The following is a 26100-nucleotide window of genomic DNA, read 5'->3' as shown; positions in this document are numbered from 1 at the left end:
ATATTATAATAATGTAAGTTTTTTCCATACATTAACAGTAAATACTATATATGTAAGAAAATAAACGAGTGAAAATAAAATTAATAATACATTAAAGTAACGAAATAATATAAAAGATCATTTTCAATTAATGAAAATTAATATAATTTTTTTTATTAACCTGGATATCCAACCCGTTATGTTAGCCGACTAATCTCAGGGCGACCACCTGCTTTGCAGATAGCCTGAAGTCACCGTATTTGAACCTCCATGGTCACAAGGAGATTTTTATTCCTCATTGGATTTAAACCTAGGACCTCCTAATACTTTTGACCTTTAGAGGCAAGCTCAAACCAATTAGGTGTGGTTGAAAATTAATATAATTTACATCGCATAAGAATGAATTAAAACAAAATAATAACTTACTCATATTATGTCTAGTCCTACCCTCTTGTCATGTCCTATCAAGTTCTGTCATGCTCAGTCATGTTCAATTATGTCTGCGTACCAAATGATACCTTAAAAAAAGAAATGTAAAATAATCAAAAAAAGAAAAACTACCATCATATCCTTCCTTAATTATAGATGAAACATTAATTAAAATTGTTAGATTAGAATGATTAGATGGTTAAGATTGGTTATTAAGCCCTCAACCTTTTTGTGATTCTCATTTAATTACCGTCCTAATATCATATACTTAAAATATAAAGGTTATTTGGCAGTCGCACCACATAAACAAAGTAAATAATAACCAATGATGGTTAAATTCCGATGAAAATGAAAGTTATGATGAGAATGATAAGAATGTATCTTTATTCTTAGATAAATTCTAATTGAAGATCAACACTAACAGGGTGTTTGGGATTACTTATAAAAACAACTTAGACTTATTCTGGTGTGGTACCGGTAACAAGAATTTTTGAGTGTTTGGATAAACAACTTATACTGGTGTCAAACCGGTAATAAAAAGTTTTTAAGAAGTTAAACCATTCTAATTATAATAAGTTGATAAACATTTTTGTAGAAAAACATAAGTTGTTTCAAATAAACAATCTCACACACCTCCTAATTCGTACACCGAGATGCACATGATAATTCAAAGTAAATAACAATCGATTTAAAAGCTGGCAGGTTATCCGTTACTATAATAAATAATTTTTTAATATTGTAACGCTCTAATAAAAAATAATTTAAAAATAGAATATTTAATAAAAAGTTAATTATATTTTAATTAAAAAATCACCTTTTTAGCTTTACGAACATATAAGGCAATTTTTGCAACTTGGAATGAATTTAAGCCGTGGATGCTTCTGGTACAGGAGGCAAGTTCATAATACAGAAATTGGGGAAGATAGATGCATATGTCAGGGTTGTAATCAGCGAACAACAGCAAGGTTCAAGAGAAATTGTGTGGTGTGGAAGAGTGATTTTAAAGCCCTAAGGTATCAGAACCCTAATTTTGGTGTTACTACTTCAGCATATCATCAAGGTAGCTATTGGTGATTAGGGTTTCTCCAGCAATCTGAAGATGGTGAGTCATCGTTCACGAAATATTGTTTTCGATTTACAGTTTACAAATCTGCACTTCTGTTTGCTGAATTTTGTTTTTTTTGTTATTGATTTCTCTATATGATTAGTTCTGTTTTACTTTGATATCGTAAACTAGTTCCTCGGGGTCGATAGATCACTAACAATTTGGTTATAATTGAAGTTAATGGATGTGGTTCTAGCTAATTCAGTATTTCTTTCCATAATTAAAGTGATTTTGATTGTAATACTTCCCAATTTCAGAGTTGCTGAACACCACCAAAGTCCACCATGATTATTGGTTTTCAGATAACAAGCATGCAAACACTTTTTCCTTTTTCTATATTGAAATACCAGTCAGCGCGAGAATAGATTTATTCTTGAAAATTACATTGATGGTTTTAACTGGACATTCATGTGGGATCAATCTTTTGCTTGTTATGTTCTTACCGATTCTGAAGTTAAAAGCAAATTGATTTGACAAGTGAAAACTGGGTTCTGTTTTGGAATTGGGGGATTAATTACTTATTCACTTGGAATCATATTTTATGTATGATTACAAGAATGTCATTTCTAATCGTAAGTAGGTTTAAGATCCATGTGTAGAATAACTTGGATTTAGTCTGGGATCCTTTGATGGTTTTCATCTTTCATGCTTCAACTCTAGTTCTTGGTACATAGTTCCATAACAAATATATCCTCCCCATTTCTGGCATCAAAACAAGTTATTTTCATATTCAAATAATTTTATATTGAAAGTTAACTTAATTTACGTTGTATTGGAGTTTAGAAGTAGCTTTTTAAGAATCTTATGATGGAACAAACAAGGTGAGTATATTTTCGGGGTGCTAGATGGTTACATGTAAAACTGTGGAAATGGTACTTTCATTTCAGAAGCGGGTTAGTGGCTTAGTGCATATGCTTACAGATTTATTGATCTTATTTCTCACTTTGTACTTTCATTATTACTGGCAGAACAAATTGGGAAGGGGGCATCGTGACAAGGTTCAACAGTTCATGACAATTACTGGGGCAAGGTGACCCACTCTTCTTATTATTTGGTTAACATTTTCTATAATGATAATAGTATGAGTTGTACACAGCCGGCAATTTTTGACATGTTGTATGAAAACTTTTAATGACTCGTACTTTTCCACTATTTGTCAATTCCATACACTTGTACTATCAGTAACCTTCTGATGGTAAATCCAACTCAACTTTTTGTCTATTCTGAGCAAATTGAGAAGTTTCAGTGGATACTAAACTTGCAGATTTGTACAATTTTTGATGCCGTAAGATAAAGATGATTTTTAATCAATAAGTGTATTACTAGACGGTTTGCTGTTAATGGATTTAGCATCTCTTAATTGATAACACGTGATTCAACTCTTATTTACATTCCTAGTGTTGGTTGCCACTTGCCTGATTTTGTGTACCTTGTTTCCTTTTCCATATTTCCGAATGCAGTGAAAAAGTTGCTCTTCAGGCCTTGAAGGGCAGTGAATGGCATCTCGATGGAGCTTTTGATGCATTCTACAGTCAGCCTCACACCAAATCATTTACTGATACGAGACATTTAGAGGAATTGTACAATAGATACAAAGGCACGTTTACCAATTCATTATTACTTTTGTCCTGACATGCATGAGGAACTATGTTATCTATATTTTTCTGTCTATGGAGGAAATATGGGATTGTGTTATCTAATACACCAACCTGTGCTGTCTCTTGGTCTGAGGAGAGCACTCATCATATATATATATATATATATATATATATACATGCATATAAATATATAAATATCCTTTTTTCGTTGCAAAGCTAAGGTGATCAAATCATCCATGATCCCATCTTATATCAGAGTGATGATGTTGCCCCATCAGACAGAGGCAGCTTGGTTTTTGGTTTTTAGTTTTAGTCATATGGTGTTTTCATATGATCTGCTGTTTAATAAACTGCTTACCCGAGAGTTCCATGGATTATGTAAAACATGGATCCGAAGTAGCAAGCACCACATATTTTTTTTGCTTCTCTTTAGAACATAAGGTATCTTAATCTGATTATGTTTATCTTGCTTTTTAGATCCTTATGCTGATATGATTATGGCTGATGGTATTAGTACCCTCTGCAATGATGTTCAGGTAACTCCAGCAAACATTTTCTCAAATTAATCGTTACTGAAATAATCTCGTTTTGGTTTAATGTATAAGCTACAAAGAAGCTAGGTTGAAGAACATGTACCATTAAGATTTAAGCTTCTTGTAATTATTTAATTGATGCTCGAGTCTTCACAATGCTGTACTGATACTTGTTATCTTTCTGACAGGTGGATCCTCAAGATATCGTTATGGTATGTCCTGATGCATACATACATACATACATATATGTAGATATACACATACAGACATATATATTTATATATATATATATACACACATACATACATACATACATACATACATACATACATACATACATACATACATACATATAAATAGGATTTTCTCTTTCTATACGTCGAAAATCCAACCACAATTTTATCACAAGTAAAACCCCCAACAACTATTTAATAATTTTCACTTGATGTATTTACGGGATTCTTATATGTCGAGACCATGCAGAGAGAGGTGCATCACTATGCACTTATAAACTTTCTTGATTCAAGTAATACCCTATTAAAGGAAGAGTTATTTAAAGAATGTTTTATTAACGTTTTATTAGATAAACCCTTAAAAGTGGACCTACATGGACCTACATTGTTGACTTGACTGACACATTTTGCTGTTGCTACTTCAGTTGGTTGTTTCTTGGCATATGAAGGCTGCTACCATGTGTGAATTCTCAAAGCAGGAATTTGTCGGTGGCTTGCAATCTCTTGGGTACTTACATTTTGATTAACACCTTTTTTCTAGACTGAATCTGATATGTTACCAAGTTCACTGAATACTATTTACCATTTTTCATGACAGGATAGATTCACTTGAGAAATTCCGTGAACGGATACCATTTATGCGTTCTGAGCTGAAAGATGATCGTCTGTATCATACCATAGCATTTTCTGTCTTTAGTTTAAAACGAGCTTAATTATAGTCGCCACTCCTAAAAAAACAATTTTGTTTTGGTGTATTTAGTCCATGCACTTAAATCATTTTGAATCCATGAAAGTATTTACACTGAGATTACTGAATAATGTTGCACGTTATGTTATCTTCTCTTTCTGATAATTTATCTTGTTGCCTTAGAAAAATTCAAGGAGATATATAATTTTGCATTCGGCTGGGCAAAGGAGAAGGTACTTATGTAGCATATTCTGTTTACGTCAGTTAATGTTAACTGCATCATTTTTTGTTACCTTGTCATACACCTTGAAGAGCTAAAGAAGTCATTCTTGTTTGTGTACTAGTTTTTCTTTTTACTAAAGCTACCGAAGGTCAGGAAGAAACCATCAAATTAAATAGATGAATATGTGCTAATTTAAATACATACAGATAGTATCTTCATGTATATGTATATCCAATCATGCACACACACACACTTACATATACATATACATATACATATACATATACATATACATATACATATATATATATATATATATATATATACGTGTGTGTGTGCGTGCGTGCGTGCTTGTAAAGTGTATCTGCATCTGTATGCACACATTAATGTGTTTATGACTATTTGTAGATCATTACATTCATATATACATATGCATGTGACGACATACATACATACCTAAGTACATATACATAAACATGTGTGTGCTAATCTCCTGAACTGAATATTAACAGAAAATCTATGAAAATGTTTGTGATCTGCAAGGAACTACCTCCTTTTGTGCACTGTCTCATATTGATCTTGATGGTTCTTTCGTTAATTCAAAACCACTTTAATTCTTGGAGAAGTTGAAATAGCTGGGGAGATATTTTCTTTTACCAAATTTTTGCCATTTTGTACCAATAACTTTGTAGCACACTTATATTACATTCCATTTCAACGCTTAACTACTTCGGGATCATTTTCTGAACACCGACTATTTTGGAATCTTATCCCCCTTTGTTATCAATGAAAGGGTGATTAGGAATTAGAATATGCATACCATGAGTAATGCTGGTAATTATCAATTGTACAATTTTGGAATTTCCAAAAAGCTCTATTCTGTAATACTTTTAAATGGCACAGAAATGTGCTCATTAATAAAAAAGTTTTCGCTTTAGGTGCCATGGTATAATGTGGTCAACCTTCAATCCGGTTTCACTTGTTCTCGTAAAAGGAGACAGTAAGCAGAATAAGTAATGGAATATAATACAGGGTTATGATGAGGGTAGTTTGGTAATTGTTTCTGGGGGTGAGGTTATGAGCTTTAATAGTCGAGGCAGTGAGTAGGGTAGGGTATCTTTTGGCTATTGTTTGACTTGGCCAGTTGGGAAATCTTCCAGCAGTCTTTTCTTCTCTTTTTCCGATTGTAATCATTCAACTACCTCGATCAGGTAATGATCATAACGTTACTTGCATTCTTTTATGATTTTAGGGTCAGAAATCTTTGGCATTGGATACAGCAATCGGGATGTGGCAACTGTTGTTTGAAGAAAAGCAGTGGCCGTTGGTTGATCATTGGTGCCAGTTCTTGCAGGTAGCCTAATATCCGTACCTTCACCATTTCGTATTTCTCGACTACTATCACGCAATGAGATCGGTGGTTGTTTACACGTTATAGTGGATCAAATGATCATATTTCTCGTTCTTTTCTTGTTGTTAGGCCCGGCATAATAAAGCTATTTCTCGAGACACTTGGTCTCAACTACTGGAATTTGCAAGAGTAAGATCCAAAACCTCGAGCGTCAATCCCATGCATGCTTGCATAAATCTTGTTGATATTTGTTTTCTTGTTTTTATCTTATCTCTAAGTGATCACGAAAACCATGTGCATTACTATCTGTCCATTTGTAAACCAACCCCTTAAATTGATCACAGAAGCCATGGGCATTGTTGACCGTTGAACCAAATACCACATTAAGGTTATATCAAATGAGGATAGATTGATAAATTTTTAGTTTTGTCCCATTCTTGTCCCGTCTATTTTGGTGGAACAAAAAAAACCTTTTTTCTCCCATCCTGTCCCAACCCGTAACCCATGTTGCGCCAAATGTGGGAGAATGAGTTTTGTTCTATCCTCTTGTCCAGTCTCATGTATCAAACGCAGCCTAAGTGCCTAGAAGATCATTTCTTCACGGAAATAACTGTTCTACTCTTTGGAGTAGAGGACAGGTTTTTGTTTTGGGAGGGTTGTTTCATAGATGGAAGAGCGTGTTTTTTAACTGGGAGGGACAGGTTGGAAAAAAATTGGCTTTCTGCATAAAGCTCCCCTCTATAAGCTTACTGAATAAGTCACTCTATCATGTAGTCACTACCAAACAGTTATGTATAGTTGACCAAATAAGCTATGAGTCCCATTAAGCTCATTAAGCTTCTAACAAGCAGGCCCTTATACTTTGCCTTTTATTTGTTTTCCTTTCTGTCACAAAATAAATGCCCACAATGAAAAAGCCATATAGTTTTAGACTTAAATAATTATTACAATTTTTAATTAACTAAATGACAATTTTACCCTTAATAGCCGAGAGAGTAATGAATTTCTCCATCTCATAATTAAGGGTAGAATTGGAAATTAGTAACTTACTTTTGAAAATGGATACTTATTTTTGGACAAACTAAAATAGAAATATGGACACTTATTTTGGGACGAGGGAGTATTTTTTTTACTTAACTTTTTAGTTTACTGGTATGAAATATCTGGTGCCATTATGAAAATGAATAGAACTTGAATATGTTTGAGGTTTAGATTATACAAAGATTTATATCCCTGCTCTCAGTCAATCTCAAAGAGGTCTTTTTCTAAATCATGTTTATATACAATTTATGCAGAGTGTGGATCCTACACTATCAAATTATGATGCTGAAGGTGCGTGGCCGTATCTAATCGATGAATTCGTCGAGTATTTAACAGAAAACAACATAATTCAGAAGGGTCATGTGAAGGATTGGGGTCAGAAATTCTAAGAGTCCAGATTTGGTCTCTGCTTCTTCATTTGCAAGTAAGTCTCGCATCGATTCATCATTGAAAAAACTCAAATATATGTATAATTCACAAAAAGGAAGTGGCGTGTGTATGCATTATGATGGCTCGGCGATTGTTAGAACTTTTAATTCATTTGTCAAAACCTTCAAGGAGTTTGTTTTGTTTGTTTGTTCGGTTCGTGTTCTGTTTTTATTGCACTTGATATGTTTTAGTAATTGAAAAATGGTAGTCATTGTTTGAATGTAAGATAAAAAGGGTATCATTGTGTATTTGGAGACAAAAAAGGCCCGAGTTTTTTTAGGCCTATGCTGGGTTGGGCCTTGGGGTTTAATAAGGGCCAATTGGGCTTTTGAGACCGGGCTTTTTGGGCTTAATCAGGCTGTTTAAGTTGGGCCTCAAAATTTTGGCTTGATAGGCTTTGAGTCCTGGTCTGGACTTGGGCTTTATGCTCACTAGGCCCAGGCTTTTTCAAGCTGGGGATTTTTGTACATCTTTAGCTATGGGTTTTAAGTGTTAACTAGCTTGGTCGAGTCAAATAGTAAATTGTTCGAGCTCGGTTCAACGAAATTACATCAAGCTCGACTCGTGCTCGAATAATTTTTCAGTGTTGGAGCGTGAGCTTGTTGATCAAATTTGAATTGAACGTTATACCTAAATTCAAACTCTACAAAGCTCGTTTACAGGCTCTAACTCAAGGTAGATCAACTCGTTCATTGGCTTGAGCTTGATAACATTTATAGTTTGATTATATAATTTATGACATGTTTGTCTCAAAAAAGTGAATGCTCGAATGACAACCTTGAAAAGTTTAGAGCTTTCGAACAAGTGGAGTCAAAAATTGGTATTATGAAAGCTCAACTCCTTAAGTTAAACAAGTTCTTTTTTGTGTGCGGAATCGAATCGAGCTCAAGTAGTTCGTTAAAAGCTAGAATGGTTAACACCCCAAATCCCAACAAAGCAAGTGAAAGATGCGTCTTAAAAAGACAATTTCAGGAGTTCCTTGGTAAAACATATCAAACGTGTCATCATATCGATCCGAATGTTTCAAAGAACCAACATGCATTTTTTGTGCATCGTGATCTTTTAACTAATCCAAGTCGGGCTTTGGGGTTGAAACAATGCCTGATTAGGCTTTTTCAAGCAAGGTTTTTTCAGACATCACCGGTGTTTTGAATGTTTCAAAAACCAACATGCGTTTTTTGTGCATTGGGATCTTTTAACTAATCGAAGTTGGGCTTTGGGTTGAAACAATTCCCGATTAGGCTTTTTCAAGCAAGGTTTTTTCAAGCATAACCTGTGTTTTTAGTGGGTTTTACCAAACAAACTCGGTATATGCATCCAAATATTGTCATTTGGTTGGTTTTTCATTAAATCTTTATATGGATAAAGCTATCTGTTACATTGGTTGGTTTTTCATTAAGTCTTTATATGGATAAAGCTATCTGTTACATTGGTTGGTTTTTCATTAAATCTTTATATGGATAAAGCTATCTGTTACATTAGCAAGATTTTTGTTTGGTAAGGTTGTTCATAGATGAAACATGCTTGTTTTGACTAGGAGGGGCATGTTTGAAATTTTTATGGCTTTCTGCACAAAGCATTTCTAAAAGCTTATTGAATAAGTCACTTTTTATATCATTAAGTCACTACCAAACAATCATGTATAACTGACCGAATAAGACGAGTCATCATTAAGCTTCTAATAAACAAACCCTAAATGTAAATCCCCATATCATTTAAGTTCCCATGGGGACAAATCTTGTTTTACCAAAGCAAAGGGATGGAAGTGAATAAAAATAAACATGAAAAGCACATCATATATGCCTAAAATAATCCATTCATCTGATCCCAACCATATATCCTTTTATTTCCTAAGTTTTCTACTGGCAAATTGACTGCCATATCTTCAAACCTCAAAACAAGATTCTACACCATCCCTAAAATGGCAAGAAACAAGAAAAAGAAAATAAGAATTCAAAACATGTTGCCATTCAGACGAACACGGTGTGCTTAATTGCCTCTACCGATGATACTCTTTCAGTTGGAAGCTGCCACCAACGCCATATGCTCAATCAGGTCCAACACCCGGTTGCTGCACACAATCAATTTCACATATAACCCACAACACAACCAGATGGGCTTGAATGGCCGAATCAGATGTTTTCAAGGAGGACGGGTATGACAGAGAAGAATGTATTGTGTACCTGTAACCCCACTCGTTGTCGTACCACGATACCAGCTTCACAAATGATGCACTTAGCCCTATCCCGGCTTTTGCATCAAAAATACTTGATCTGAAGAAACCATATAATATATATCAGAAAACCAAAAAATCATTGGGTGGATAAAGTTGTCTGTGTGGATTATTTTGTCTATATAAATTATGAAGGTTTTTGTTTGGGAGTGTTTTTTCATAGACGAAGGAGCGTATTTTTTAATTGGAAGGGGCAGGTTTGGAAAGAAAAAAAAAACTTAGCTTTCTGCATAAAACTCCCCCCTAGAAGCTTACTGAATAAGCCACTTTCTATATCATTAAGACACTACCAAACAGTCATCTATATCTAACCGAATAAGTTGCGAGTCTCGTTAAGCTGCTAACAAACAGACCCTTATAGTTGTTGGCTAATAAACCAGCTGATGAAGCGCTTTGAATAAAATTAGTTGGTAAGCTAGACGACAATATAAAATGACCCGGCATACATGTAAAAAGTAAGGGGTATAACTGGAAAAAAGTGAAAAAAACACAATACTATCTGAAGTAGCTTTTTGAAAAAGCTAGCTTATAAAGCTACCTTATAGCTTACCAAAGACTTTCAATAAGCACAAAGAAAAGGATAGTTTATGGTTGCCAAGCATGGCCTACGATGAGCATGATCATAAGCACAAACACACAAGGGAGAGGGAGAGAGAGACCTCGAATCACCAACAAAATCGTTGGAAACGACATCCTCGTCAGTGTACCCAAGAATTCCTTGAAGGGGACCCTCAGAAGCATACCTTGAATAATAAGAAAGAGCATTTGTTAAGCAGCTTAATAATTACAATCATCAATTTAAAGGGGATGATATCAGATGGCATACTTCATTGCAGCTTTAACGTCTTCATAAGAAGCATTCTTCTCAAGTCGACAAGTTAAATCCACAACAGAAACGTTCGCTGTTGGCACTCTAAAGGCCATACCCGTAAGTTTCCCATTTAGTTCTGGTAACACCTTCCCTACAGCCTGTAGTTTTAACAACATACCATACAAAACAATAAATCTTCCATTTGGGCAATCTCTTCTCATCTTCAGAAGTTTTCACCAATCATATAATATACGATTTCATGTCACATTAAAGATCCTCGTACCTTGGCAGCACCAGTGGAGCTAGGGATGATGTTCTGTGCAGCACCACGACCTCCACGCCAATCCTTCATCGAAGGTCCGTCAACAGTTTTTTGTGTAGCTGAACAATTAGACAGACATATAGTCCTGATTAAGAGTAAACTACAGAAAATGCAAAATGAGTGTATCTAAGGGGCTGTTTGGTTGGTTTTCCATTAAGTCCTGTATGGATAAAGCTGTCTGTGTGGATTAATCTGTTTCTATAGACTGGGAAGGTTTTGTTTGGGAGGGTTTTCTCATAGATGGAAGGAGCATGTTTTTAATTGGAAAGGGAAGATTTGGAAAAAAAAACTCGGGCTTTTTGCATAAAGCTCCCCTTTAGAAGCTTAATGAATAAGCCATTTTCTATATCATTAAGCTGCTAGGCCAGTATGCACACAGCACACACGGATTCATATGCACAAACATGAAGAGGCAGACCAGACCTGTGGTTGCATGCACAGTTGTCATCAAACCTTCAACAATACCGAACTCCTCATGAACCACCTGTAAAAAGTAGCATTTTCAAAACAAGTTGGACAGCAAACATAAAAGTGGCACATCTTTCCCTTGTATTCGCTTCTTGATTCCTTTTTCCGTTCGATTATAAAAGAGAGGGACTGTACCGACTTAAAGATCTTCCCAACCATCAAAGAAACATAAAATTGTGATAGGGAAATGTTGTTCTACAATTCTTTTTCTTTAAAAAAGAGGAATGAGTTGAAAATGAGGCCGACAATTGCAAAAGAACTAAAAAAAACGGTACCTTGGCCAAAGGAGCCAAGCAGTTAGTGGTGCAGCTTGCATTGGATACAATATCCATGCTTGGCTTGTATGTGGTCTCATTTACTCCTACAACAAACATAGGTGCATCAGCTGATGGAGCTGAGATCACCACCTTCTTGGCGCCACCCTGCACATTAAAGCCAACCAAAATGAACCTAAGGGTGCACAAATGCCTCCTTACAACTTTAAGTAAACTAAAATCCATGGTTTACCTTCTTGTGTGCAGAAGCCTTATCAAGTGTTGTAAAAACCCCAGAAGATTCTACAACATAGTCGGCTCCAAAATCACCCCAAGGAATAGTTGCCGGGTCCCTGAGCACAGATGGTGTTGAGTTTTGGCATCAAATTAACAAAAAGCTTATTTCACCAAGTAACAAAAGTATAATCAAAACCACAAAGGTTGTGGCGTCGTCATTGAGGTCCTGGGGGATGTGGTGGAATATCCCATCTGCCCAGGATTCGATTCCAGAAGTACACAACAATTGCCATCGAGTTTATCAGGACTGATAGCTCGGGACACCCTTCCATAAAAAGTATAGATCAATTTAGACGCAAGAAAATCTAAATACCTTTGGCTGGTCACTTTTATCTGCTTTCCATTGATTTCCAAAGTGGACTCATCAACTACCTTGATGGTTCCTCTAAATAGACCATGAGTAGAATCATACTTCAACATGTAAGCCTGAAAGGGCATTCATCTCATGGTTATCTTGAAGTGCAATTTATGTTAACTTTAACCAAATCATCATAATCAAGATAGTGTATTAGAACCAAATCATTATCAAAGTGTATTAACCAAATATCATGGTTATCTTGAAATACAATTGATGTCAATTTCTCCAAAGTGTATCAGTGTAGGTTTGCATTTACGCCTAGCCAAGTATGCCCACCACACAATCAAGACAAAAAAACACCATAAATTTGATAGCTCAAGTAACCTATTGTTGACAATCAATTTCTGGTTTTACCAAAAGCTTAGAACCATAATTTTGATGGTGTTCTTTCTCTGTACTAAAAAGATGATGAAAGTGGACAACATAGTCCAATGGATGTGTATAGAGATGTAAACCCAGGTTTTATTGTTTTCTCCAACTATTTCCACCATTTCTTTCAGAAATTTACATGCTGTGTAATCAAAATTTTGTTCAGTGATTGCTATTGGTCCCAATTTTGCACACATATGCTTCATGATCTACATTGTGCAAACCCAACCATGGTGCAGAGAATTACAGAGCACATTTGGTAATACTTGGTGAAAACCGTTCCAAAATTTAACTTACAGAACCCTCATAGTAGCTACATATTTTAAGAGGGCCACATTGTTGAACTAATCACAAGGAATCATCAAACAAACCAAGAAATAGTCACATCGAAGCTCATCCTTACCATGTACTTGGAATCAATAAAAGGGTCATTTACTGCAACAACCTCGATATCGTCTCTAAATGTTGCTATTCTCAATACCAACCTTCCAATTCTTCCAAAACCTGTAAGGTTCATTCAAATTAGCACAATGATTGATCTTCAATGCCTACCCAGTAAATAAACAAAATGATATATGATCATCAGATAAACAAGACCATTATATTCCCATTTTCATCTGATGAAGTAATTGTTCAAAAGTAAATCTTGAACTTCATACATAGCGTATTGCAGTTTAGTACATAGATTGCCAGATAATAACACTAACATCAATCAATAATAAGAAAATAAAAACAGTAATGATCTATTTGCAATCATTGGTTATTTAAAACAGCAAGAACCTGATAATTTTGAGAAAACATACCATTGATTCCAACCCTGGTCTTCCCACTGGTACTGGACTCTACGTAAAACCCAAGTACGTACAAAATTCGTCAGAAACAATTAGTCGAACACTTGGAAGGTATGCTATGAACACGTATACATATTCTTACTTGGAACAGCAGGGGGTGCCTGGGTGGCAGTGGCTTTAATCGGATTAATACGGCATGCATGAGATTTCCTGTATGATTCAAAGAACAAGATGATCATTTCTCGAATAACAAAAGCGATACAGTTATCAGATGATTATCGTAGCGATTTAAAAACCCAAAAAACACAACAGAACTCAACTGTACAAACGAAGACTCCCCAGAAACGGCAGCACCCAAAAAGGTGGATGGAAACTTCACCTACAACAATGTAATGAGTGGAAATTGAGGCGACATATAAAACATCAAGAATTCAAGATTAAGGTGGTGGATGAAGAAAAGAAAAAACAAATCAACAAATGTAACCTGCGATCGAGAAGCTAAAGAAGGGGCGGAGAGTGGTTGATTGGAAGCTTGAAGAACAGGAGATGGGTTGGTAGATCTGAGAAGAGAAGAGAAGGCCATGAATGTGGGTTGGTGGATCTTTGGTGTTCTTGCGTAAAGACCAAAACCCTAAGAGAGAATAAGAAGGTAAAGAGATGATGGCTTTTGAGTATAGAGAGAAGGCCCTTTGATGGAGTATTTAAATGGAAGGGGGGTAGGCAGGCGGCTGGCAGTGTTAAACCCTTTCTCACACAGTTCAACGTTCAAGAAGAAAGGTGTCACAGTTCTTGCCATGTCTGAAAAATCAGATTTGTAGGTTGTTTAGGTAATATTTGATAGCTAGATATGATTGGACTGAGCTAGATAGAATAAAACACTAGGAAAAAAAAAAAGTAGGATTGGATTCGACTGGACATAACAAATTGTTTGTCTTCTGTTTGATTAAAATTGAATAGGATAAGATTGAACCGGACATGACAAGTTGTTTCTCTTCTGTTTGATTAAAACCAAATATGACAGATTTAGATTTTGATTAGACATGACAAGTTGTTTGTCTTATGTTTACTTAAAACCGGATAGGACAAGACTGGATTAGATGAGACATAACAAATTGTTTGTATTTTGTTTGATGAGACATTGTTTTGTGTGTTGTTTGATTAAAACTATAGAGGATTGGACCTGACATGACATGTTTACTTAAAACCGGATAGGACAAGACTGGATTAGACTAGACATAACAAATTGTTTGTATTTTGTTTGATGAGACATTATTTTGTGTGTTGTTTGATTAAAACTGTAGAGGATTGGACCTGACATGACAAGTTGTATATCTAGCGTTTGTCTTGGTTTCACTTACCAAATGCAATGTGTGTATATATATATATATAGAGAGAGAGAGAGAGTTTGTTTCAAATACAACCCGTCGTATTTGTACAACTAATGCAACCAAATAAATTGAGATATTTATGGAAATAATGAGAGTTCATTTATTATGATTTGAATATTTATGGAAGATGAATATGGTTCATTAATTATGATCAATACTTTATATTAGGAAACAATCAAAACTTCTATGAAATCATATATTAATCAAATGAAATGGACGGTTGAGATTGGATTGTATTGGTTGTACAAATGTCAAGGGTTGTATAATAATCAATCTCTATATATATATATATATATATATATATATATAATTTTTATTTTCTTAAAATAAAGTATTTAAAATCAAAATATATAAAAATTAATATATTCACCTCCAACATCTATTTTATTTCAATAATTTCATAAATTAATGATACTGGTAAGATATTCTATAAATTTATTAATACAATGCATTTTTTAAAAAGAAAAAATTTGTAAATAAAAACAATTAAAATAATATATTTATTTCGTACATATCAACTTTTAGAATTTTTCTCCAAATTTGAAGAATTCTAGCTTTTTCAATATTTTAGAGTACATTTTAGCATAGTTGTTGGAATTAAAAAAAAAACTTTTGAAAGCATCTTTTTTTTTATTAACATGGATATGCAACTCGTTATGCGAGCCGACTAATCCTAAGACGACCACCCGTTTCGCAGGTAACCTGGAGTCAGCGTATTTGAACCTTCGTGGCCACAAGAGAATTTTTATTCTCTCTTAGATTCGAATATGGGACCTCCAAACACTTTTGACCTTTGGAGTACAATTTCAAATCAATCAGACACCACCCTTGTGGTTTTTTGAAAACATCTTACAGTTTATCTAAAATGGAAAATCAAAGTTAAAGAAAATTAATTGAACTTTGATAGATTTTTATTTTAGATATAAAAAGGTGGGAAGTAAAATTTTAATTCTCTCCCATAATAATCACTTTTGGGAGTTTTTCAAATTTGGATAAAGTTTCAAATTTGAATAGTCCGTTTTAAATGCATTAAATCTTCAAAATCCCTACTTTATCATAGTTGTTGGAGATATCTTACTGTAAAAGAAACTGTTTGGTTAAATGTATTAGACAGTAATCAATGAGAATAAAAATAAAAGAAACTGTTTGGTTTTATATAATATAATAGACTCATTTCCCCAAAAATCCAAATTTTGATTTCAGGTTAAACTATTATTATTTACATTCTCTGTCATTATCATTATCATTTTCATTATTCTTACTCAACCAAAAATATAGAGATATTGTAATTGGATAATTAAATAGAATGGGTTGGATTAATAAAATAGATTGTTTATGATTGGGTTTAAACAAAACATTGACTTTTCAATTAGATTTCTTTTTTCTTTTAAATATATATGACATATATTATTTTGGATGTAAATTGTTAATTAAATAAAAAAAGATTTGCCTTTACTAATATTTTATATTTTAATTTGTTAAATCTATTATACATCTTGTAATTTCTATTTACTAAATTTCAGAATAGAGGGACGTTCAAATACAACCCCTCTAAATTATACAACCGATGCAAGTAATTTGTCTATTCACCATCCGTTTTTTTGTTTTCTTTTTTGGTTTTTTGTAAATTAAATGGTAGTTACAACCGATCATATAGTAACCGTTGATTAATAAATAGACGCTTCTGATTTGATTGTAAGAATTGTAGGAATGTAAAGAGTTGCATAACTCAACTCTTCATCTATATTATATTAATAAGCATTTAAACCAAAAGTCTTGAATGCAATTTATAAAGCCCAAAGTACTACCCTTTTATCCATAAATTTCAAAAATCTCTTAATTACAACTTTACATGCATAAGGTACAATTGTTGATGCACACCACCAATAACATCCAAGTTGAAACTTACAACTTTACTTTATTTCTTTCAAGATTTTTTCCTTCCTTATTAAGAGTTTTTTTCCTTTCTTTTTTTGGTATCTTCACACTATTCTTTATTCATTCAAACTTTTATTTTAGCTAATTTTAGCCCTCCTATAATATAGTGTGTATATATATATTATAGATTGATTACTTTATTAGTATAATGTATTTAAATATTTTATTTATGTATTTACATACTTATAATTAAGAGGACCTTGACTCCGTCTAGGATTATTTGTGCCTATGAATTTGAGTAATATTTTATAAATGGCTGTAAATATATGCACATGTGAATATACATTAAATGTGTATTCGTTTAGATATTAACATATATCTTCACATGTAAATAGTTTCAAACAAGGAGGATGCGTCTTTCTGAAAATGTACATTATAAACGATATCTACATGTAAATCAAAGGTGAATATGAGCATATTCACATATGAATTTATATTACAAGTGATGGTTAAACAAATTTCAAACTTAAAGACTCGGTTGCATATATCATTTTAACGAGAATAAAATTCTCAAAATTTCAATATAATTCGTTTAATTCAAATTTCTGATCTCCCAAAACAATCATATAATGGCAAATGCCAACACCATATTATCCTTTATTCCCCCAAGCTTGTATAAAGTCATGGCAAATTAACTGCCATTAGTTCAAACATCAAAAACATTGACTCAATTCTACACTATATATAACTTTCAGCAATAAGACCATTTTGCCCTTCAGTTGGAAGCCGCTGCCACCAACGCCATATGCTCGATCAGGTCCAACACTCGGTTGCTGCACACAACACAGTCCTTTAATAACCCACAACAAACAGTCAAATGGGCCCGATTCCGGGGTCTTTTCCAATCTTTTAAGAGACCATGTTATACATGTACCAAGACTATAGATCGACTCGACGAGTAATAAATAAAACAAAATATAAAAGTTACGGTAATCAATAGAATCGTAGACATTACAAATTAGAGACTAGAGAGCTAGGGAGAAGGGACTGCAACCAGAGATGGAAAACGTCAAATCAGCTAAAAGAGTAACACCCTAAAATATTACAATTGGGCTAAAACATGTACAGCTGACCTCCGAAAAGTTTTGGGGGTTTGTTCCGGGTTATTTAGCAAAATGACCTCCGAAAGGTCATGATTTAAAAAACTTGTTAGAAGATTACTTAACCAAAGGACCAAGTCTGTTCCATATCTCATATTGGTACACCCTCAAGCACGGTCACGCCCAAATTAGACATTTTCATGGAGGATGGATATGACAAAGAGAAGGATGTATTATGTACCTGTAACCCCACTCATTGTCGTACCACGACACCAGCTTCACAAACGATGCACTTAGCCCTATCCCGGCTTTTGCATCAAAAATACTTGATCTGAGGAAACCACAATAGAATTGTTTGTTAAGAACTTCAAAAATGAAAAGCAGAGTTAGATGAGAAGGCCCATAAGCACACGAGAGCATATAATATATAGAGTTTGTTTCAAATACAACCTATCGCATTTGTACAACCAATGCAACCCAAAAAATTGAAATATTTATGGAAATGATGAGAGTTTATTTATTATGAATTAAATATTTATGGAAGATGATTACGGTTCATTAATTATAATTAATACTTTATATTAGGAAATAATCAAAACTTCTATAAATTACATACTCATCAAATGAAATGGACGGTTGAGATTGGGTTGTATTGGTTGCACAAATGTCAAGGGTTGTATAATAACCAACCTCATAATATATATATATATATATATATATATATATATAGAGAGAGAGAGAGAGAGAGATACCTGCAATCACCAACAAAATCATTGGAGACAACATCCTCATCGGTGTACCCAAGAATTCCTTGCAAGGGACCCTCGGAGGCATACCTTCGATAAATAAGAAGGGGCATTGATGAGGCAACTTGGTAATTACATTCAAGGGTGCTAATCATATGAGAACCACAAGAATGTTACGAACCCGTGAGAACCAAATTTATGTATTGTTTCACATTATATTTTTCATCTAAGACTAAGATTTTAAAGATATTGTTTTATATATATACACACACATACATATGAGAACGACGGAAAGGTCACAAATCCGTGAGAACCAATCTTAATGTCTTGTTTCACATGAGCAATTTCATCTAAGACTAAGATTTTTAAGGTATTGTTTCATACATACATACATATATACACACACACACACATATAGTTAGGTTCATACGAAAACAGTAACTAAATAAGAAAATAAGAAAACAGTCGAACCACATGTGATTTTACATTAACATCACGTGTAAAATCACATGTGATTCATGCGATTTTGGCCACGACCTGCGGGCCACGTCGCCTGCACACCCTTGCGTTGACCGTTAGTGTAAAAGCACATGTGGTTTTTGCACGTGATTTTGCCATTTTTGTATTCTTTTATTTGGTTATTGTTCTCGTCTGAACCTCCCTCTCTCTGTGTGTATATATAGGGGTGATTTCAAAGACAAACCATGTAATTCTTACAAAACCATACAAACCATTAATAGGAAAAAATTGAGATATTTATGGACAATTATCATGATTCATTAATTGTGATTGAGATACATATGCATAGAAGATGACAAAGTTCATTCATTAGACTAGATGGACGGCTAAGATTGGTTTGTAAAGTTTGTTAGAATTGCATGGTTTGTAAATTAAACGTCCCCTATGTGTGTGTGTGTATACTATATATTTTTCTTTCACATGTATTTGTCTCATAATGTGAAATACTTTTTATACGTGTATATTTTGTTTCACAATGTGAAACAACACATGATTCACTAATTCTCACGGTTCTCAACCTTTTTCACGTTCTCATTTGATTATGCCCTGTTACATTTAAAATCTTTTTGACAAATCTTGTCTCTACAAATTTTCTTTGCAACTCCTTTTTGCAAGCCAGGGTTCTTCACGAAAACAACCTCTATACCATGTAGGGCAAAGGAAATGTATGCATACATCCTATTCCTCCTAGACCCTACTTTCGAGTAAGATATATTGGGTTCATTTAGTTTAGTTTGGTTTATAAGCGGAAAGTAGTAAAGGCAAGTAAGATCTCAAACGGTGTACTTTATTGCAGCTTTGACATCTTCATAAGAAGCACTCTTCTCTAGTCGACAAGTTAAATCCACAACAGAGACATTAGCCGTTGGGACTCTAAAAGCCATGCCCGTAAGTTTTCCATTTAGTTCCGGTAGCACCTTCCCTACAGCCTGAAATTTTAAAATAAATCTCCCATGTGAACAAAATCTTATGCAAATTACAGAAAATCAAGCATGTTCACAAGTTCTTGTTTCAAAAGTTTCCACTGATCATATAATATATAATTTCATGTTACAAGAGTTTGAAGACCCTCGTACCTTGGCAGCACCAGTTGAACTAGGGATGATGTTTTGTGCAGCTCCACGACCTCCACGCCAATCCTTCATTGAAGGTCCATCAACGGTTTTCTGTGTAGCTGAACAAATATAGACATGGAAATACATCCATAATTAAAACGAAACTGCAGAGAACTCAAAATGGGTGTTTCACTATGTTTGGCAAACTAGCTTATCTGCTAGCTGTTGGCTGAAAAGCTAGTTGTTGGCTAATAAGCCATTTGATAAACTAGTCCTGTTTGGTAAAAACTAGCTACGCTCCTTCCAAACAAAAATCTTCCCAATCTATACAACCAGATTAATTTACAAAGACAGCTTTATCCATACAGGACTTAATGAAAAACCAACCAAACAACCCACATTATCATCTGGCTTATTAGCCAATTTCTATAGTATTAAGCCACTACCAAATAGTCATGCATAGTTGACTGAATAAGTTGTGGGTCTCACTAAGCTCATTAAGCTGCTAACAAACAGGCTCGTATACCTAAAAGGACATCTTTAAAAAATAATGTGGTGCTGCAGGACAAAAGCTTACGACGTGGTGTTGTGGGCCTCACAACACTACCTAGGTGTGTAGCTCGTTGATCCTCGTTTTAATTAATAAATATAAGGGCATAACTGGAAAAGAGTGGAACAAAAACTTTTGGAGCTTATTAAAATGCTACTTGAAGTTTCTTTTCAAAAGCTAGCTTATGGCAAATCAAATGAGACTTTTTCAATAAGCTCAAAAAATGAGGTAGCTTATGGTTGCCAAATATGGCCCTTATATGTCCGAGCATGCACACAGTACAGTACACACATTGACACATCCACAAATTTGAAGAGGAAGACCGACCTGTAGTTGCATGCACAGTAGTCATCAGACCTTCAACAATACCGAACTCCTCGTGAACCACCTGCAGAAAAGTAGCATTCAACAAGACTTGGACAGCAAACATAAAAAAAAGCCACATCTTTCCCTCTTATTTGCTTCTTCTTAATTCCTTTTTTACTAATATGAAAGAAAGGAACTGCAATGAATTCAAAGATCATCCAAGTTATTAAACAATTACAATTTTCATGAGAAAATGTTACTGTACTTACGAAAGAAGAAGAAAAGATGAATGATTAGATAAGGGGACGTATAACTGTTTTGGGAACTTGAAAACCAACTATTCATGTTTTATTCATGATGAATGTCGTGATAGATATTCATAATGAAAACACATGGAATTCATGATAAAAATGCACGACTTTCATGATGAAAATGCATGACATCATGATTGTGAAAATGCAAGATATCGTGATGAAAATATTGAATAATACCTAAAATAGTTGGTTCACAAAATAACCCTGATGAAAATGCATGCATCCATGATGAAAATGCATGATATCATGAATTGTGAAAATGCATGATAATCATGATGAATAATATTCATGATTTATTGAGGATTATTCATCATGAATATTGAATAATACATGAAATGGTTGCTTCCTAGGTTCACAAAATATTTACGGTTCTCGTTTGAACTTACAACTGCAGAAGAACTCAAAAGAATCTTACCTTGGCCAAAGGAGCTAAGCAGTTAGTGGTGCAACTTGCATTGGATACAACATCCATGCTTGCCTTGTATGTGGTCTCATTTACTCCTACAACAAACATAGGGGCATCAGCTGATGGAGCTGAAATCACCACCTTCTTAGCACCACCCTGCACATTGAAGCCAACAAAAATCAACCAGGGTGCAAATGCCCTCTTAGAACTTTAAGGGTGAGTTTGGTACACAGGCGGTACTAGACAGGCAAGAGCAAGGTAAGCAGGTGAAAGAAATGTGTAAGGTTTTAGGGTTTCAATTTTGCGTGGGTAGTTTAGTAATCTACCAATCTTGTCCCATCTCCCACATTTTTGTTTCACCTATTTTGGTTGGACAAATGGGGTAGACTAAATGCACCCCTATCTACTAATTTTTTCCTCGCCCACATCAACATTATAACTCACTTTTTACATTTTCAATGTATGATTTGACCTAATTCTGATTCTGACATAAATAGGAGTGCATACAACAACACCCACCAAAGAAATGCATTTTTGTGCCACTTAGTCTAGTCTTGTCATGTCCCAATCTCATGTCGTGCCAAATATGGGACAATAAATTTTTGATTTGCCTTGTCCTGCGTATCAAACATTACCCAAGTAAACTAAAATCCTTCATTTACCTTCTTGTGTGCGGAAGCATTATCAAGTGTTGTAAAAACTCCGGAAGATTCTACAACATAGTCAGCTCCAAAATCACCCCAAGGAATCGCTGCTGGGTCTCTGAGCACAAACGATGTTGATGTTTAGGATCAAATAAACAAGATCTCATTTCAAAAGTAACAAACGTATAACTGTTGTTTACCAACATAAGACCATTTGAATACCTTTGGCTACTCACTTTTATCTGCTTCCCATTGATTTCCAAAGTAGACTCATCAACAACCTTGATGGTTCCTCTAAATAGGCCATGTGTAGAATCATACTTCAACATATAAGCCTAAAAAAGGGCGTTCATCTCGTGGTTATCTTGAAAGTTGAAATACAATTGATGTCAATTTTAACCAAATCATCATATGTCTAAGCATATAAGTCATCAAAAAAGGGGAAAGTACAATAAAGAACCTAATGATCATGTAGAGGCACGCGTATGAGAGCAAGTTACGCAGTGGTTACAATTTTTACAAGTGTCTAACCAATTACACCACACAACCATGATAAAAAAGAAACACTATGCAAATCCAAGATTGTTGTTTGCTCATTCTATTTCTACCCTTTCTCTTATATATGTATATGAAGCCAAATTGACACTAACCCAATATATCTCACTCGAAAGTTGGGTTTGGGAGAGTGGGATGTATGTGCTTGTAATCAAAGAAATGGTTCAAGAATCGGTACTGGTCCTAACTTGCACACATATGCTTCGTGATCTACATTGTGCAAACCTGATCATGATACCGAGCACAATAGACAAATTTGGTAACACTTTGTCAAATCTTTCCAAACACAATTTAGAGAACCTTCTTTTTTGAAGGATATAATATACATATATGTATATATATATATATATAAATATATATGGAAAATAAGATCATGCACCCTCCTTACCTTTTGTGAGGTTTGAACCCTTGACCCCCTGGGAGGTTGGGCTCTACCAGTAACCTAGACACCGCTAGGCCAAAGGCCCTTTGGTTAATTTAGAGAACCTTCATAACAACCTCAAATTCCAATGGTCTATTCAATCAAGGTTTGTTATTTGGTTAATTTAGAGAACCAAAGACATGAGCTTTTGCATATTTTTGTTAATCCATGAGCAGGATCATACATCTTGATTGAAAAGAATCAAGAGAAAAGAGAAGAATTGAAATTGATCGGCTATTTCTTGAAACAAATGAAAAGGAGTCACGTTAAACCTCATACTTACCATGTACTTGGAATCAATAAAAGGGTCGTTGACTGCAACAACCTCTATATCATCTCTAAATGTTGCTATTCTCAATACCAACCTTCCAATTCTTCCAAAACCTGCAAAGTTGAAATTAACACAATCATGCTACAAAATAATAAATGATCATCATATAATCAAAGACATTACATGCCCACTTTCATATGATGAGGTCATCAACGGGTGCCTTGTTTGATTCAATCGAACGTGCAACTACCACGAACTCGGTAATGAAGCATTCCTCAACAAATTGGGGAATGAAATCATGAAACTCGCCCATTTCCATCCCCCAACTTTCCCATTCCCATTAATATAAATCACTTGTCCCAACCTCCATAACAAATCATTGGAAGTCTATTGAAAAGTGGGAATAAAAAGATGAATTAAATAAATTAAAAAGAAGTGTCATAAGTTGATCGGTGGAGCAGGGAAGGGATATAGGTGATTTGCATTCCATTCCCATGGCCATTTTCATTCCTGAAATGAACCAAAAGCCCCCTAAATCTGGAAACTTGAACTGAACCACCAACTTCAATTTCATAAACACCCTATGGGTAAGATTAGCACATAGATGCCAAAAGATAACAACAATAATGAACTATTTGCGATCATGATCACTCAAACAGCAAGAACATGATGAATCTTAAGAATGTATACCATTGATTCCGATCTTGGTCTTCCCACCGGTACTAGACTCTAAGGAAAATCCAAGTAGAAATGTCAGAAAGAAACAGTAACTTGAGCATAAGATCAAACTGATGGAAGAAGGCATGTTTATGAACGTTTATATATGTTCTTACTTGGAACGCTAGTGGGTGCCTGAGTGGCAGTGGCTTTGATTAGATGAATACATCGTGTGTTAGATTTCCTGCGTGATTGGATAAATGAAGAAAGCATTGGGGAACAATTGATCAGATTATAATAGAAATATGTAAAAATCTAAGAACAAAAACAAACCCCAACTGTAAAGAAAAAGATTCCCCAGAAACGGCAACACCAAACAAGGTGGATTGAAGCTTTAACGATGATGCCTGAAATAATTGAACACAATTTAAAACAAGAAAAGTGAAAAGTAGAGTATAAAACATCAGGAATTCAAGATTAAGTGTTGGAACTTTGTTAGAAAAAGGCTTATATTTGAGAAAACTTGTCCTAGATAGGAGCCTTATGGAGAATGAACTCAATCCTTGAGCATTAGATGAATAATTTAAGAGCATGGGCTTTGATGTGTGGATGTTCATGGTGGGCTGTCATTGACATGAATACATGTTAAATGTCAAAGATAGGGTTGTTGCATACAGATGCTGTACCCGCGAATTTTGTCTTAGGACATCATGGTGCAGACCTCAATCTTCTTCCAAAAACTACAAGAATCTACCCTATCAAGTAAGAAATTCTGATAGAACTGTATGCTGTTATGATGTTTACACTCTAGATTTATATAAGAATTTCATTTTCTGCAATCTCTTTACATATATGTATATATATATACATGTATTGAACAAGTGATCCTAACATTAACATTAAGGTGGTGGATCATGAAGATAAAGTTTAAGAAACAAGTGTAACCTGCGATCGAGTGGCGGAGAGGGATAGACGGGATGGTTCAAGAACAGATGGCGGGTTGGTTGATCGGAGAACAGACGAGAAAGCCATGAATGTCGCTGTTCTTCAAAACCCTAGAGAGAGAAGGAAAAAAGAAAGGGGTTTTGTAGAGAGAGAGGGGTAGAAAGGTGGCCGTTTTGGGAGTATTTAAATGGCGAAGGTCAGCGGAGATTGTTATGGGAAGGTAGACGGCAATTGTTTGGTTTCTCTCTGTTCGTCTTTACAGCTGTTGAAGAAGAACAAGAAGGGTTGTTTAACGGTGGTGGTGGTGGCGGTGGCGGCGGTGGTGGTTCCGGATTTTTGGGAGTCGCCGGAGGGATGTGTCGTTGTTTCTGATGTCAAAAGTGTCGTTTTGTGGAGCGTCCACCTACCCATGCTCTGACTTGGACCTCGTAAAACTCGCCAATTTTTTGTTTTAAATTTAAAAGTAATAAGTAACATAAAAAAAATAATTGAAAATATTTGATTTGTTTGTTTTTTGAAAAATTGACTAATAAATTACCTGATAATTGATAAGTTAATTGATAATTGATGAAAAAAAGTCAAAAAAGGTTTAATGAGTAGTAAAAAATTACATTTCTCACTTAAATCTGTAAAAAAAAATTTGGGGACTTAAGGCTATTTTAGTAAACCTTGTTAATAAGTAGCTAAGAAGTGAAATCAACCGATAAAAATGATTATTTTAATTAATTTATCTAAATATATTTAGTTATCAAAATGCAAATATAACTATTTTAATGATGTTTATACAACATAAAAACTAAAGTTATACTTATTTTATTTTATAGATAATAATA

The 26100-nt window shown here is 34.5% G+C and overlaps 3 protein-coding genes across 4 annotated transcripts; 1 reads left to right on the top strand and 2 right to left on the bottom strand.

Annotated features, from left to right (window-relative positions):
* The first annotated feature begins 1304 nt into the window (after positions 1-1304).
* Positions 1305-7748, top strand: LOC112506724 (DCN1-like protein 2). Its single transcript, XM_025110962.1, has 11 exons — positions 1305-1510; positions 2482-2543; positions 2974-3110; positions 3589-3647; positions 3833-3856; positions 4303-4385; positions 4476-4540; positions 4749-4798; positions 6041-6142; positions 6269-6328; positions 7435-7748. Exons 1-11 carry the CDS (start codon positions 1508-1510, stop codon positions 7567-7569), a joined length of 780 nt encoding a protein of 259 aa, XP_024966730.1. The 5' UTR covers positions 1305-1507; the 3' UTR covers positions 7570-7748.
* A 1545-nt stretch (positions 7749-9293) lies between these two features.
* Positions 9294-14247, bottom strand: LOC112505728 (glyceraldehyde-3-phosphate dehydrogenase GAPCP2, chloroplastic-like). The gene is made up of 14 exons (XM_025109675.1): positions 13997-14247; positions 13833-13891; positions 13655-13722; positions 13525-13563; positions 13125-13225; positions 12308-12420; positions 11951-12050; positions 11719-11865; positions 11399-11459; positions 10937-11034; positions 10669-10811; positions 10502-10585; positions 9793-9882; positions 9294-9680 (listed from the first exon to the last, which is right to left on the bottom strand). Exons 1-14 carry the CDS (start codon positions 14093-14095, stop codon positions 9626-9628), a joined length of 1257 nt encoding a protein of 418 aa, XP_024965443.1. The 5' UTR covers positions 14096-14247; the 3' UTR covers positions 9294-9625.
* Positions 14248-17395: 3148 nt separating this feature from the next.
* Positions 17396-25525, bottom strand: LOC112506683 (glyceraldehyde-3-phosphate dehydrogenase GAPCP1, chloroplastic-like). Of its 2 annotated transcripts, none has more exons than XM_025110914.1 (14): positions 25268-25525; positions 24656-24729; positions 24499-24566; positions 24356-24394; positions 23678-23778; positions 22641-22753; positions 22437-22536; positions 21784-21930; positions 21076-21136; positions 20220-20317; positions 19930-20072; positions 18631-18714; positions 18120-18209; positions 17396-17611 (listed from the first exon to the last, which is right to left on the bottom strand). In XM_025110914.1, exons 1-14 carry the CDS (start codon positions 25352-25354, stop codon positions 17554-17556), a joined length of 1263 nt encoding a protein of 420 aa, XP_024966682.1. In that variant the 5' UTR covers positions 25355-25525; the 3' UTR covers positions 17396-17553. The 2 variants fall into 2 exon arrangements, with proteins under 2 accessions (XP_024966682.1, XP_024966683.1); XM_025110915.1 differs by having other exon boundaries at positions 24662-24729; positions 25268-25511.
* Between the last annotated feature and the right edge of the window lie 575 nt (positions 25526-26100).

This window comes from Cynara cardunculus (genome assembly GCF_001531365.2).
Source record: "Cynara cardunculus var. scolymus isolate 2C chromosome LG 2, CcrdV1, whole genome shotgun sequence".
Taxonomy (NCBI): Eukaryota; Viridiplantae; Streptophyta; class Magnoliopsida; order Asterales; family Asteraceae; genus Cynara; species Cynara cardunculus.
The sequence above is the reverse complement of the archived record's forward strand: the minus strand, read 5'-3'. Positions and strand labels throughout refer to the sequence as shown.

What these genes read in the sequence shown, in the direction of transcription:
- LOC112506724 (XM_025110962.1), top strand. An exon ending in ATCCTCAAGATATCGTTATG is followed by an intron (nt 3,857 to 4,302) that starts GTATGTCCTGAT and finishes TTGCTACTTCAG; the next exon opens with TTGGTTGTTTCTTGGCATAT. An exon ending in ATTGGTGCCAGTTCTTGCAG is followed by an intron (nt 6,143 to 6,268) that starts GTAGCCTAATAT and finishes TCTTGTTGTTAG; the next exon opens with GCCCGGCATAATAAAGCTAT.
- LOC112505728 (XM_025109675.1), bottom strand. Translation starts at nt 14,095, where the DNA reads ATGGCCTTCTCTTCTCTTCTCAGATCTACCAACCCATCTCCTGTTCTT. An exon ending in GGGGAGTCTTCGTTTGTACA is followed by an intron (nt 13,723 to 13,832) that starts GTTGAGTTCTGT and finishes TGAATCATACAG; the next exon opens with GAAATCTCATGCATGCCGTA. An exon ending in GGCACCCCCTGCTGTTCCAA is followed by an intron (nt 13,564 to 13,654) that starts GTAAGAATATGT and finishes GGTTTTACGTAG; the next exon opens with AGTCCAGTACCAGTGGGAAG.
- LOC112506683 (XM_025110914.1), bottom strand. Translation starts at nt 25,354, where the DNA reads ATGGCTTTCTCGTCTGTTCTCCGATCAACCAACCCGCCATCTGTTCTT. An exon ending in GGCACCCACTAGCGTTCCAA is followed by an intron (nt 24,395 to 24,498) that starts GTAAGAACATAT and finishes GATTTTCCTTAG; the next exon opens with AGTCTAGTACCGGTGGGAAG. An exon ending in GTTCAACTGGTGCTGCCAAG is followed by an intron (nt 20,073 to 20,219) that starts GTACGAGGGTCT and finishes TTAAAATTTCAG; the next exon opens with GCTGTAGGGAAGGTGCTACC.